The following is a 14,456-nucleotide window of genomic DNA, read 5'->3' as shown; positions in this document are numbered from 1 at the left end:
TGAGGAGGACATCAATGTGTCTCACAACTGAGTCGCCAATGACTAGTGTGTTTGGTTTATTATGTCTTGTGGGCTGTGATGGTTTATTGTTTTGCCTTATGAGTTTTGTTTGTGAGGCACTGGTGTGTTTGCTGTATGTGATGTGTTTGGTGGTGTGTGTGGAATGTGTGCATGTTTTGTAGGCCTCTGCTGTTTAGGTAAGTTTTTATTGAGGACCTTTGCATAGGGGTGTGTTCTGCTTGGCTGTGTGAGTGGTGTGATGCTTGTTCTGGCAATCTCCACTTTGTCAGGATTACTGACTGGCACGAGACAGCATGGAATCCAGGCTACTGATGTACATGCATTTCTCGCAAATGGATGAAGTCTGTGCTAGAAGTGAATTGTCAGTAAACATGAAGCAGTTGCTACACTGTTTCAGTATGCCTTTGTCAACCAGGTTGACAGGAGAAGGTTCATAGGTGTTTACTAGGCTAATGACCACAAGGACCTTTTTAAACCTAGCCATGCATCCCAAATCTCTGTCTAGTTCTGATACACTTGATAAGTGTAAGCATGGGCCTGGGAGATGAACAATTTACAGGTTACTTGTTTGCATCAGAAACATAGGTGCCAAACCAGGGATGAATTTCCAGTTTCCCATGCCAATTGTCTAAGTTGCTCTTGAATTGGAATATGGAGGAACTCTGCTTCACATGGATGGGGAGCCTCTTCCTTCCATAAACAGGTATGTGTCCCAAAGACTACCCTGTGTCTCCAGCAGGTACTATTTATAGCACAGGCAAGGTTTAAGTCTTTAGAATGGGTTATTCTGGTACTGTTTGTTTTGTGGGTTTGCAAGAGGTCCATCAGAGTGGGGTCTGACAATGCCCTATATCTCAAGCATAGATGTCCCCTCAAAAGCCTGTACGAGACTGAATACAGGAATAGACCCCTGTGGTGGTCTGCATAGGACATATTACTTATGCCCTGTTTCCTTTTAGTGAGGAAACTGGATTTTCCAGTTGTTGGATATGCCTGGTTAGGTACATACGAAAGGGGGCAGTGTACTCAATGATAGGTCTGATGAATGCCGAATATAGTGGAACAATGACCTCCTTGGACTTGGATGCCATACCTTTGTCCAGACCTAATGCTCTGAATGCTTGGGCGGACTTATGGAGATAGGGTTTTGATAAGGGTTTGTCCACAAGACTAGACCACAAGAACCTTTTTAAATGTAATTAACTGGCCTGAAGCACAAGAAACTAATATTTTGTATAACTTTTGTATTGCAGAGAGGCTTGACTTGGGCTTCAGCATTATAAGCAGTCCTTCCTTGGTTTTGTTCAAGGCAGATAACTTTATTTCAGTTTTGTTACTTGTTTGGACAACAGTATGCTGTATTGCACTTCATTGTATCACAATAGTTTAATGATCCTCTGGCTACATTGCATTGGCTGCTTTAAGTTGTAAAAAAGTGCTTGGGAAATGAGCACTACAATGTACTTAAGCACTAGCTGGTGCTGAAGTGGATAAGGACCCATGAGGTTAGTGCTACCTAATGATATGAAAGTAAGGAGTGCAATAGATCATGATGGAAGGCTGGTGAAGTACTGGGCTGCAAAGTGAAATACACCACCAGTAGACAGAAGTTATGCCTGTATGAGAGGAAGATAAAAACTGTACAAGGGCTAAGTGTACAGACTTAAATGATAAAAAGTCAAAGCACCTTAAGAGAATTTTTGGGAACAGATTAATCTGTTTTAATCCCCCTTCCTTTTCTGTCAATTTAAATAAGAGGAGACACACACAGTGAGATGTGTACTCCAGTCCCAAAGCCCCATCCTGTTTGGAATTTGAATGTGCTTTATGATTGGAACAGTCCTTCTGAAGTGTTAAAATTGGTAACAGACATAGAGTTGGACTACATGAGGACAGAAGTATGGCAGTTCTTGAGAGGGTGTGGGGAAGTAAAACTTAAATTAGATCTGTAGCTTATGTATTCTATATGGAAACTGGCAGTTAAAGTGGCAACGTTTGTTGATATATTCTGTGCTTTAGCTTTAAGAAAAAAGCCCAGACATGTTAATATGTGAAAGTGAGAAGTCACCCTTTTTTATTTTGGAACTTTTACAGTCTTTTGTGACATTTCTTAAAATTGAAATGTTTAGTTTTAATTTTTTAGATTTATTTCTACTATTTGACTCCTGATATATGTGATGTTTGTTTTTTAGATATACCCCAGTGGGTCGTTCATTCTTTTCCCCTCCAGAAGGTTACTACCATCCACTGGGAGGAGGCAGAGAGGTTTGGTTTGGCTTCCATCAGTCTGTCAGACCAGCCATGTGGAAAATGATGCTCAACATTGATGGTAATATTTTTAATATTTGGTATATATTGTAATTATGCTAAATAGTTTACCGTTTTCATTTTGCTTGACTGAGAGCAGCAGTTTTCTCTTGACATACAAGAGAACAATTGATACAATGGCTAAGTGGCTTGCCTTCATTTTCTTTTGTGGATGGGGGTTGAGGTTAGCACTTTCGATGTGTTAATGGCAACTAGTGGCACAGGTGGTGGTGTTTTGCACTTATGAGGAGGAGGCAGTAATAGTATGGATTTACACACGAGAATGCTGATGTCATGGGGTACCAATACATGAGCACAAACACTATGCTCTACTGTAAAGTGGCAGTCTCACTGTTTTTCATTCTTGGTATGATGTGTTGGTGTCACCTTTTGTAGTTCTCAGATTATCATATATACTATCATCAAAACAATTACTCTAAATACTGGCTTTAAGTAATGCATTTGATATGTACATTGGTACTATAGTAAGTACAGAATATGGTATCCTACCAGTAAAATAACAGAGAGAGGAAAAAGCATTCTTGAAGATCGTAATCTATAGTATTGCTTTTGCAGTCACCTCCTTATCTTTGAAGAAAGTGAGTTAATGACCTTAGTAATGCATTTGTCTACTACTGTAATCAGACCCTTTCCATATCACTGTAATGTGTATAGTCTACTGTTGTCGTTGACTTGTTTCCTTTTCCTCATCACTAAATAAATGCATTACTGTAACCATAGATGTTCATCGTGTTTCACTGTTGCAGTCATTACACTTGGGGTTATCCTGCTGGCAGGCTACCCGCAGTCGGCCTGAATTCCAAAGTCCTTGTCTGGCGTCGGCTGCTATCGCCTCTTCCCTGACGTCAGTGCGCCAGGGGTATTTAAGATGCAGCAGACGCCATTTTCTTCAGTCTTTCTTGCTGTGCGGTGCCCGAAGCAAAAGCAGTTCGCAAGTGCCTGTCGGCCGACTCCGGATCTGAAATTCAATTTCAAAAATCTCAGAAGTCTTCAATAAAGCTAAGTACCCCGTTGGGGAAACTTTTTCTTACTCCAGACTGATGTCAGTAAAAGTTAACAATTGTATTTCTTGTGGAAAGGAAATGCCTCAAGGATTTTCACTCTTACTGTATTCTTTGCTTAGGCCCTGACCACGACATTGCTAGTTGTTGGTTTTGTGCTAGATTCAACCAACGCGCTATTAAGCGTCTGTTTAATTTTGCTTTACATTACTTTGGCCGAAGGTTTAACTACATAATGCCGTCGGAACAACCGTTGACCGGAATTCATAAAAAAGGCAAAGAAAAGGACAGGCATCCCAGGTCCAAAACCGATGAAGCCTCTTCTAGGCCAGTCTCCTGTTCGCCGGTTCTCAGTATGGTACTTTCGCAGCCGGTTTGTCGCCTGATTCTTTACCCCCTGCACCAGTCAAGCCAGATAGGTACTACAGGGTCCCAGACTCTCATACATTTCTTTATAAAAACCATGATGCTGACCCAGAAACACTTTCTCAGGGTCCCAAAGGGGTCAAGGCTTCCACTGCAAAAAAAACCTTGTTCCCTGATAGGGATTCTAGAGCACTGGATAGATGGGGAAAAAAGTTTACACTTCTGCTACTTTAGCTGTAAGGGCTTTAAATTGCCAGTTTCACATGCTTAAATATCAACAATACCTAATGTCTTTGCTAAAACAGAAAATGCCTACAAGCTCAGAATGTCCCGACAGTAAGGAAATGCAGGATTTATTGCATGCAGCTGAACAAGTTGGAAAGCATACTCTGCAATGTGGTTTTGATTCATTAGAAGCTTCTTGCAGAGCCGCAGTTACAGGTTCTGTCATTCGAAGGCATGCTTGGTTAAAAGAAAAAAGTTTACCTGATCATGTTAAAGCAAAATTGTTGGATGCTCCATTACAGCATGATACTTTGTTTGGTGTTAAGGCAAAGGAGGTGTTAAAGAAAATGGAGGATAAAGCAAAATCAATGCAGACAGTAAAGGATTTCCTACAAGTTCAGCCACCTAGATTTAGTAGGAACTGGCCTTCTAAAAATTGGTCCTTTCCAGTGTCAGACAGACCACAGAGGCAGATACAGACGCCCATGAGGCAGATCTCCGCCCCCCAAGGCTCATACAGACCTAAACAATGGGGTGCTTGAGCCCCCAAAGGCGGTGAAGACAAATCACAACCTTATAGGAAACGGTCCCAACGACTTCCCTCTACAAATGCCAAGCACTTATCTTTTGGCAGCTCCCTTAGGGGGAAAACTAGCACTTTTCTCACAAAATTGGCACAGGATCACCTAGGACAAATGGGTACTGAATATTGTTTCTCAGGGTTACAGGTTCCACTTTCACACCCTACCAAGGCCAAAAGGTATGCCAGATCTGCCACAAAATCAATGGGCAGAGACACAAAAACAAATTTCTGCTCTCATGGACATGAGAGCTATTCAAAAAGTACCACAACAAGAACAGGGGCAAGGATTTTACTCAAGACTTTTCTTGGTACCCAGAAAGGACAAAGCCTGGAGATCAATATTGGACCTGTCAATTCTAAATACTTTCCTGGATGTTCCAAAATTCAAAATGTTGACACTGCAGCAACTTTTACCCATGCTGGGCAAGAAGGCTTGGCTAGTTAATTTGGACATCAAGGAGGCATACCCTCATGTCCCAATCAGACAATCTTGCAGAAGATACCTCAGATTCATAGCTGGCTCAGTGCATTACCAATTCTCTGCACTGCCCTTTGGCTTATCTACTGCACCCAGGGTCTTCACAAAATGCCTGGCACCAGTAATTGCATATTGCAGACAAAAAGGAATACAAATATATCCCTACTTGGACGATTGCCTTATTCAAGCAGAGAGCAAGGACATTCTACTAAAGCATCTGGCATTTGTAAAAAAATTACTAATTTGCCTAGGGTACACAGTAAATGAACAGAAATCAAAACTAGTGCCCTCTCAAGAGATAATATTCCTGGGTGCAAGCTTAAATACAACTGCCCAGATGGCTTGTCTCACACCAGACAAACAAAGGCAACTGACTCATTACTTTCAAATGATGGCAACAAAGACCCAGCTACCTGCAAGAAAAATTCTGCAGGCTTTGGGCTTCATAGCATCTTGCATACTGCTAATTACATATGCAAGACTGCATATACGGAAGCTACAATGGTATCTAAAAAGTGTTTGGACTCAACATTGCCACAGCCTGGAAACAATAATAACTCTGATTCCCTGCCTGCAACAGGAGTTTCGATGGTGGGCACTGGACTGTCACCACAACAAGGGACAGCCTTTCACTTTACCCACAGCCAGGCAGACACTAACAACAGATGCATCGGATTATGCCTGGGGGGCACACATGGCAGGAAAATGTATTCAGGGCACGTGGCCCGCGGACCAAATGCATCTTCACATCAATCAAAAAGAGATGCTAGCTGTACAGAATGCCCTGACAGCCTTCAAGGATCTACTACATCCAGGACAACTATTACTAAAGATGGACAATACTACAGTTACGTGGTACATAAGCAAGAGGGCACACATTCCTACCCCCTCTGCAGGCAAGCCATGACTTTGTGGAACACAGCACTGACCTACCAAGTACATCTACAGGCACAATTCCTGCCAGGAAAGAAAAATACCCTGGCAGACTAAGCAGAAACCTCATGGACCCTCACGAGTGGAAACTAAATCCACAGGTCTTCAGCATGGTAACAAGGAAATGGGGATGCCCAGACATAGATCTTTTTGCCTCCCCTCACAAGTGCCAACTACAGAGATTTCTGCACAAGGACTTATCACTCACAAGCATGGAAAGTGGATGCTCTATCGTTCAACTGGAAAACCCTAACACCTTATGCCTTTCCACCACTGCCTCTCCTTCCCAAGGTGCTCTTAAAAGTCAGACAAGAGAAGCCACAAATGGTATGATTGCCCTAGACTGGCCATGCCAGCACTGGTACCCAATCCTAAAGAGCTTGTCTCAAGGCCCAGCCTGGACTTTACCTCAAATTCCTCATCTTCTGACTCTACAAAACAATCAGATCCTGCACAGCCAACTCAGAACCTTAAATCTGGCTGCATGGTGGATAATATAGCCACTCAGAACACATCTCTCTCTAAAGCTGTTATGGGTGTCATTTTGGAAGCCAGGCAGCCAAACACCAGGAAATCTTATGCAGAAAAATGGAAGAGATTTTGTGCCTGTAACCAGGCACAAGGACTTGAACCACTTGTTCAAAATATTCCTCAGATTTTACAATACTTAACTGAGATGCTGGACAAAGGCCTATCCTTCTCATCAATTAAGATCCATGCCTCTGCAATTTCAGCTCATTACAATACGGAACTTCCTATTTTCTCTCATCCACTGCTAAGACAGTACCTCAGAGGGGCAAAAAACATAAGACCCCCAAGGAGAGCACCGATACCTACATGGGACCTCAACTTTGTCTTAGAAAAGTTCACACAGCCTCCTTTTGAGCCAGCCAATACAGCTGATATAAAATTCCTGTCATGGAAAACTGCTCTGCTCCTAGCAATAACTTCAGCAAGAAGAGTCTGAGTTACAGGCATTTATGGCAGTGGAACCTTTTATCATTTTTCATCAGGACAGGGTTTCTCTAAGGACAAACCCAACGTTTATGGAAAAGGTAGTATCCAGTGTGGCTTTTAACCAAACCATTCATTTGCCAACATTTTATCCAAATCAAAGTACAAAAGTGAGGAACCAACCACAAGGAATGCGCATGAAGTAGTTGTATAAAAATCAATGATATTCCAAATGAAGAGGTAGTCAGCAGTCCAAAGTATGGTCCAAAACACGTACTTTATTAAAATACAGAGATAAGCGCTTTCGCGTGGTAAAGTCCACGCTTCATCAGATATTATTTAAAAATGCATATACGCTAGTATATATCCGCTAAAACGCGGGAAATTAACCAAATTGCTTAATGCATAAAGCCTGTATTCCGGTGTTAAACGCTCACTAGATGAGCTCATTGATTGACTAATGTTTTAGCACCGAAACAAACATTGCCTTATAAATACATTTCAAGCTTTTTAAAACAATCACACAACATTAAGCATATCTTTGAGTAATAGGTTATAAGTATATGCCTAGTCAAATATTTGTCACAATGTTGAAAGCAGAATGTCTATGAACTAATATTGCGTATGCTGTTAAACTTGCAACAGATCAACATTTCCCCAATCCATAGATAACAAAGTCTGACTGATGTTTGCTAAATGTATTTAGTAGCATTAAAATATTAATAGCCTATAGCAGCAAACAAACAAACCTGTAATTCCTTTAATCAACACCATAATAGAGCCAAAGTCCTAAATAAATACTTATCAAATCTCAGACGTGGTTCTCCAGATAAACATTGCTCAAATGCGTAACATCACGTGCATGTCTCTCGCTGAGCTACGTCAGAACAAAAGCAAAAGCAGCATCGGTGGTGCTAAGCTTCCTTCTATGGCATCTCCCAGGATTATTTCGCTTCTTATTGGCAATTAATGTCAATAAATAATGCCATAATAAATGCTAACAAAATAAGAAGCGGAACTTTTACTGCGAAATGTTAACATATATCATATTTTATTACTTATATCAAACAGCCCATCTTGAATCCCAAATTTTGATACTAAGTAAGTTTTACAGATGGAAATTAACAAGTAAATAAATTAGTCCGCTAGTATAGCAAAGACCTAAACCTGAATAAACAGATAATGGCTCATGGTGTAGAACCTTAAGGACAGTGACAAATAAAGTAGGCTGACTGTATACTTATTATGCCACTCCCTAAGAAAATATACAAATTCACTATATAAAGTAACAACCAGAACTATGTGCATATATCATTACTAGGGGTTATATGTATGCAGACATACTGACAACTTATATCTGCATACATACTAACAAATAAATAAGTCTCCGAAGAGTCTGTATAGCAATGTATAAGCGTTCTACTTAAAGATGTATACAATAAAGAGCGTTCTATGTTATCTAACTGGCTTAGAGACAACGATAAGCTAGGATGGAAAGGATGAAAACAGAGTTATATAAAAGTACTAATTATAAATAGGGGAGAATATACCCCTATCTAGATAGCAAGACCGGCTTAATGGATATAAAATTATTAATCCCTGGTGCTAAGTGCGCTCCTAATTTTAGAATCCAATTTAACTCATTAATGGCCAAATCATTCTCCTTATTGCCATCCCTACCATTATCAATAACCACTTGTAGCACCCTAAAACTAAAGCAGTGTGATGGAAATTCCATAATGTGCTTTGCTAAAGCATTCGTTTCTACCTTCTTCCTGATATCATACAAGTGATTGTATATGCGCTCATGCAATTTCCTTTTTGTTAGTCCCACATAAAATGCCTGGCATTTGTTACATGTGGCAAGATATATTAAGTTGCGGGTGTTGCAATTGGCATAAAAGTGTGGAATGAAAACATAATTCATGGTTGGATGTTTGAAGGGTTGTTCTTTTGTTATATAGCTACATCTGTTGCAATCATAGCATGGAAACGTACCTTGTCTATGTGAGACAAAACTATGTGGGATCATTCTTTCTTTAGCTGGTGTAATGTGTACATCCCCACATAAAATCCTTTTTAAACTTTTACTGTTCCTATATAGAAAAGATGGATGTCTCCCTATAACGTCCATTGTGTGGGTATCTATAGTTAATAAATGCCAGTTGTCTTGAATAACTTGTTGTATTCTTTTTATATCACTGGTATAAGTTATAATATACCTAATGTAGCTATTAGTCAGAGGTTTGGGTCTACTATAATGTCGTAGGGCTTGGTTATGTTTTTCTGTATGAATTGACTCTATAGGTATTTTATGTCCTAATGTTTCATGTTTGATCTTCTTGACCATCATGGGGTCATAACCTCTATCAATGAACAGTCTTTCTAACGACAAAGCTTCTTTAATAATGTCTTTTTCCTTACTGCAAAGTTTCAATATCCTGAGAAATTGACTTTTTACTATCCCTTGAAACACATGTCTGGGATGCATGCTGTCAAATGTCAGCAACGCATTGCGCCAAGTCGGTTTCCTATACAGAGAGGAGACAATGCCGCCTTCAGGCGTAAAGCTGAGTGTAACGTCAAGAAAACTAATGTGAGTGAAAGAAATTTCCTTAGTAAATCTTAAAAAGCTGCTGGTAGTTTCCAAATAATCCAGAAAGGATTCAAACAATTCAACAGTATCTTCCCATACGATTATTATATCGTCTACAAAACGTCTGTAGAGTTTAACATGTTTGAATTCTTTATGGGTAAAAAGGAATGACATCTCCCACCATAAGACCACCAAATTGGCGTATGTATTTGCGCAGGGGGTGCCCATGGCTACCCCCCACTTCTGCAAATAATACTTATTGCCAAACATGAACACATTGTTAAACAAAATGAGTTCTAACAATTGGCACACCAAGATGATTCTATCATTACTAAACGTGGATGTTCTTCATCTCACATTGCTGCAGTCCTAACACTTGGGTAGTCCGCTGTCCTCGGTCGGCCCGAATATCAAAGTATTAGGCTGACGTCGGTCAAGGAGCTTAAGACTGACATCAGAACGTCAGTGTACAAATGCGCATGACCGACGTCATATCCTTAGTCTTTTTTGCTGCATGGTCCGATGCAGAAGCAGCGTTGCAAGTGCCGTTCGGCGTCCTGAAATTTTTCGAATTCGGAGTTTCAGACCGAGTCAAAGTTGGCTAAGTACCCCGTTGGGGAATATTTTAGTTTTTTCTTGCCTCAGTGGTTTACCGGATGTCAGAAAAAGTGAATAACTGTATTTCTTGTGGGAAGCAGATACCGCATAGAGATTATCATACTTTGTGTATTCCTTGTTTGGGGCCTGAGCACGACGTTGTTGGGTGTCGCTTTTGTGCTAGGTTCAATAAGCGCACTATTAAGCGAAGGTTAGATTGTGCCAGGTTGGTCTTTGGGAAGCGGTGCAATTATAATATGCCGTCGGATGCTCCGACGCCCGCTTCTTCGAAGAAGCGCAAAGACAAAGCAGCTAAACCCAGGCAAGAAGAGTCGTCTGTACCGGACGCCGGTTCTTTAGAGGCGTCAGTGGAACCGGTGGTTCCGCTGGAGGCTTCTCTGGAGTCCCAGGGGGAGACTTTGATATTGCAGGATGTGGCCTCTCAGGAGGCAGGTCAGGCTGAAGGGGCTTCTCAGGTTACTGTACTCCCCTCCCTTCCTAGGGTGGTTAGGCCCTCTCCTTCCGTTTCCAAGGCTTCTCCCAGAGGCAGGCCAGGTTTAGCTTCTGTTGGTGTCACTCCTAGTTCTACAGGATCTGTGCCCAAGAAGCACATGCTTAAAATGGCAGAAGATTTAATAACTTTGATTAGAGGTTCTTTGCCCCCTCCTGATAAGAGGCCTAGGGTGGAACCAGAGTTGGGGAGTTTTGAGCAGGCTTCGGATGTTTCAGAGTCTTGGCTGAAGACTTGCAGGAGTACTCTCCTTATTCTGATTCTGATGCAGATGATTCACTCCTTCTGCTTCTCCTCCAGAGGATTTTTCTTTTCAGAGACTCTTCATTCCATGAGGGAACATTTTAAGTGGGAAGGTCAGGACTTCTCTGATTCCAGGAAAAGGCTTAGGGAATTTTTGCTTTTACCCCAGCATAGGCCTTTGGCTATACCACCTGTTCTGGATGTTGTGGAGGATGTGTTTGCAGAGGCTTCACTTAATCCTGATTCTTTGCCTCCTGCTCCTGTTAAACCGGATAGGTATTGCAGGGTGCCTGAGGCTCATAAATATCTTTATAAGAGTCCTAGGGCGGACCCAGAAACTGTTAGTCAGGGACCTAAGGGTGTCAAGGCCTCTGTTGTAAAAAATCCGGTTCCTCCAGATAGAGGCCAGAGCTTTGGATAGATGGGGAAAGAAAGTCTATACTTCTTCCACCTTAGCTATGAGGGCTTTGAATTGCCAGTTTCACATGTTGAAATATCAAAACTATCTTCTTTCTCAATTGAAGTCTAAGGTAGATGCTCTGGCGGAAGGCATTGAGTGTAAAGAATTGCAAGATTTGGTGCATGTCTCGGAACAGGTGGGTAAGCATTCTTTACAATGTGGTTTTGATGCTGTACAGGCCTCGTCTAGGGTGGCTGCTACTGGTTCAGTTCTTCGCAGGCACGCCTGGCTGAGGGATCAGAATTTATCTGACCATGTTAAGACAAGGATTTTGGATGCTCCTTTACAGTCTGATGTGTTGTTTGGTTCACCTGTGGAGTCAGTCTTGAAGAAAATGGAGGACAAGGCTAAGTCTATGCAGGCTGTTAAAGATTTTTTGGAAGTTCAGCCTCCGAAGTTTAGTAGGAATTGGCCTGCTAAGGGGTGGACGTATCCTTCTTATGATTCTCAGTCTAGGGGTAGATCTAGACGTGGTAGGGGCAGGACTCAGAGTTCCTTCAGACCTAGAACGGAGAGTTCACCTGCACAGTCTTCGGGTGAGTGCAGGGGCCAGTCCTTTCGTAAACAGGCCCAATGACCTACCTTTTCAGCTGCCAGATCCTTCTCGCCTGGCAGCACCTTTGGGAGGAAGGTTGGCACTCTTCAAGGAAAATTGGAGTTTGATTACTCAAGACAGATGGGTATTGGATATCATACACCAAGGTTACAAGTTTTATTTCCATACCTTGCCTCCTTTCAAGGGCATGCCAGACGTTCCTCCTCAGCAAAGACTAGAGGCTCACAAACAAATTTCTCTGCTACTTCACATAGGGGCCATACAGCCGGTCCCTCTACCAGAAGTGGGCCTAGGATTTTATTCTCGCCTGTTCCTAGTACCAAAGAAGGGGAACACGTGGAGACCAATTTTGGATTTATCTATCCTCAACACATATCTGGACATTCCCAAGTTCAAAATGTTGACGTTACAACAGCTTTTGCCTCTGCTGGGCAAAGATCACTGGATGGTGACTCTGGATCTCAAGGAGGCTTACCTTCATGTTCCTATCAGGCTCAGTTGCAGGAAGTATCTGCATTTTCGGGCTGGGACTTCTCATTATCAGTTCTCTGCATTGCCCTTTGGCTTATCTACTGTGCCCAGAGTGTTCACGAAAGTTCTGGCTCCAGTGATAGCTTTCTTCAGGCTAAAAGGAATACAGATCTGTCCTTATTTGGATGATTGCCTGATTCTGGCCCAAGAAAAGGACGAACTTCTTCATCATTTACAGTATGTGATAGCAGTGCTAAGATGCCTGGGGTATTCTGTGAACGAAATAAAGTCCAGTCTAGTACCCTCTCAGGACATGTGCTTTCTGGGTGTGAGACTGAATACAGCGTCCCAGATGGCCTTTTTGACCCCGGACAAACAAAAGAATCTTTCTCTTTACTTCCATCAGTTGTCTCATCAGTCCAGGCTGACTGCAAGGACAGTCCTTCAAGCCTTGGGGTTCATGGCATCTTGTATTCTGGTGCTTCCCAATGCCAAACTGCATATGAGGAAGCTACAATGGTATCTCAAAATGTATGGACACAGCACTGCCAAGATATGGACACTGTCATTCAAATAATACCTTGCATTCAAAAGGAGTTTTTGTGGTGGGCTCAGGAATGTCACCTAAACAAGGGACTCTCTGTGACCCGACCAGAGGCGAGTCAGATTCTAACGACAGATGCCTCAGACAAAGCTTGGGGAGCTCATCTAAATGGAAAGTGGATACAAGACACGTGGCCTGCCAGACTTCAACATCTACATATCAACTTGAAGGAGATGTTAGCAGTCCAATTTGCATTAATAGCTTTCAAGGATTTACTTCTTCCAGGGCAGGTGTTGGTTCTAACAGACAACACAACTGTCATGTGGTACATCAACAAGCAAGGGGAACATTCTTATCCTCTATGCAGACAAGCAATGATTTTGTGGGAGACTGCTCTCAGTTTACAGCTGAATCTTCAGGCAAGGTTTCTGCCGGAGCACAGAACTCCTTAGCAGATGTGTTGAGCAGACAAATTATGGATCCCCACGAGTGGAAATTGGATCCTCATGTATTTCAGAAATTGACAGTGTTATGGGGAACTCCAGACATAGATCTGTTCGCTTCTCCACTAAACTACCAGCTGCCAAAGTTTTGCACAAAAGGTTTCATCCCACAGCTTGGAAAGTGGATGCTCTTTCATTCAAGTGGAGCAATCTTCATGTGTATGCCTTTCCACCTCTGCCTCTCCTCCCAAAGGTACTCCTGAAGGTCAGACAGGACAAGCCAAAGATGATTTTAATAGCTCCAGATTGGCCTCGACAGCACTGGTACCCATTACTGAGAAGTCTGGTACGGGAGCCTCCATGGCCTTTGCCTTTGATTCCACACCTGCTGTCTCAGGAGAACAGTCATTTACTCAATGTCAAACTTCACTCTCTACATCTAACAGCCTGGCATATTCTGTTTTAAACCCTGAAGGGTCTCAGCTTCCACAGCAAGTTTTGAATGTTATTTTGGAGGCCAGAAGGCCTAGTACAAGGAAAGTGTACGCAGATAAATGGAAGAGATTTTTATTTTGGAGTACAGCAAAGGAATTTGATGTTTCTAAGCCTAATTTAAGTGTGGCTCTTCAATATCTTACTGAGTTACTGGACAAGGGTTTGTCCTTCTCTTCTATTAAGGTTCATGCTGCAGCAATTTCTGCTCACTATGACTGTGACCCACCATTGTTTTCTCATCCTTTGTTTAAGCAATTCCTTAGAGGGGCAAAGAATATAAGACCCCCACGTAGAGCTCCTACTCCTGCTTGGGATCTCAATTTTGTGTTGGAGAAACTCACTCTACAACCTTTTGAGCCTGCAGCTACTGCCGAGTTGAAATATTTGTCATGGAAGACTGCTTTTTTGTTGGCCATTACCTCTGCGAGAAGGGTTTCTGAATTACAGGCCCTTATGGCAGTTGAGCCTTTCTTAATTTTCCATAAGGACAGGGTATCTTTGCGTATTAATCCTTCCTTTATGCCTAAAGTGGTTTCTAGTGTGGCTTTAAACCAAACTATTCATTTGCCTACTTTTTATGCAAACCCCCAAAATAAAGGGGAAAAGATTTTGCACACTTTGGATTTACACAGGCAGTTGCGATATTATTTG

At 42.0% G+C, this 14,456-nt stretch overlaps 1 protein-coding gene across 2 annotated transcripts in view; it reads left to right on the top strand.

The window, feature by feature from the left end:
* LOC122792214 (protein argonaute-1) overlaps positions 1-14,456 on the top strand; it is a 1,920,205-nt gene that overhangs the window by 469,623 nt on the left and 1,436,126 nt on the right. For both annotated transcript variants that reach the window (XM_044059955.1, XM_044059956.1), the window contains exon 5: positions 2,214-2,350. In XM_044059955.1, the coding sequence (XP_043915890.1) occupies positions 2,214-2,350 (137 nt within the window). The remainder of the gene's footprint in view (positions 1-2,213; positions 2,351-14,456) is intronic.

The sequence above is a fragment of the Protopterus annectens genome, chromosome 1.part2 (genome assembly GCF_019279795.1).
Source record: "Protopterus annectens isolate FY-2018-M chromosome 1.part2, PAN1.0, whole genome shotgun sequence".
Lineage (NCBI taxonomy): Eukaryota > Metazoa > Chordata > Ceratodontiformes > Protopteridae > Protopterus > Protopterus annectens.
The sequence above is the reverse complement of the archived record's forward strand: the minus strand, read 5'-3'. Positions and strand labels throughout refer to the sequence as shown.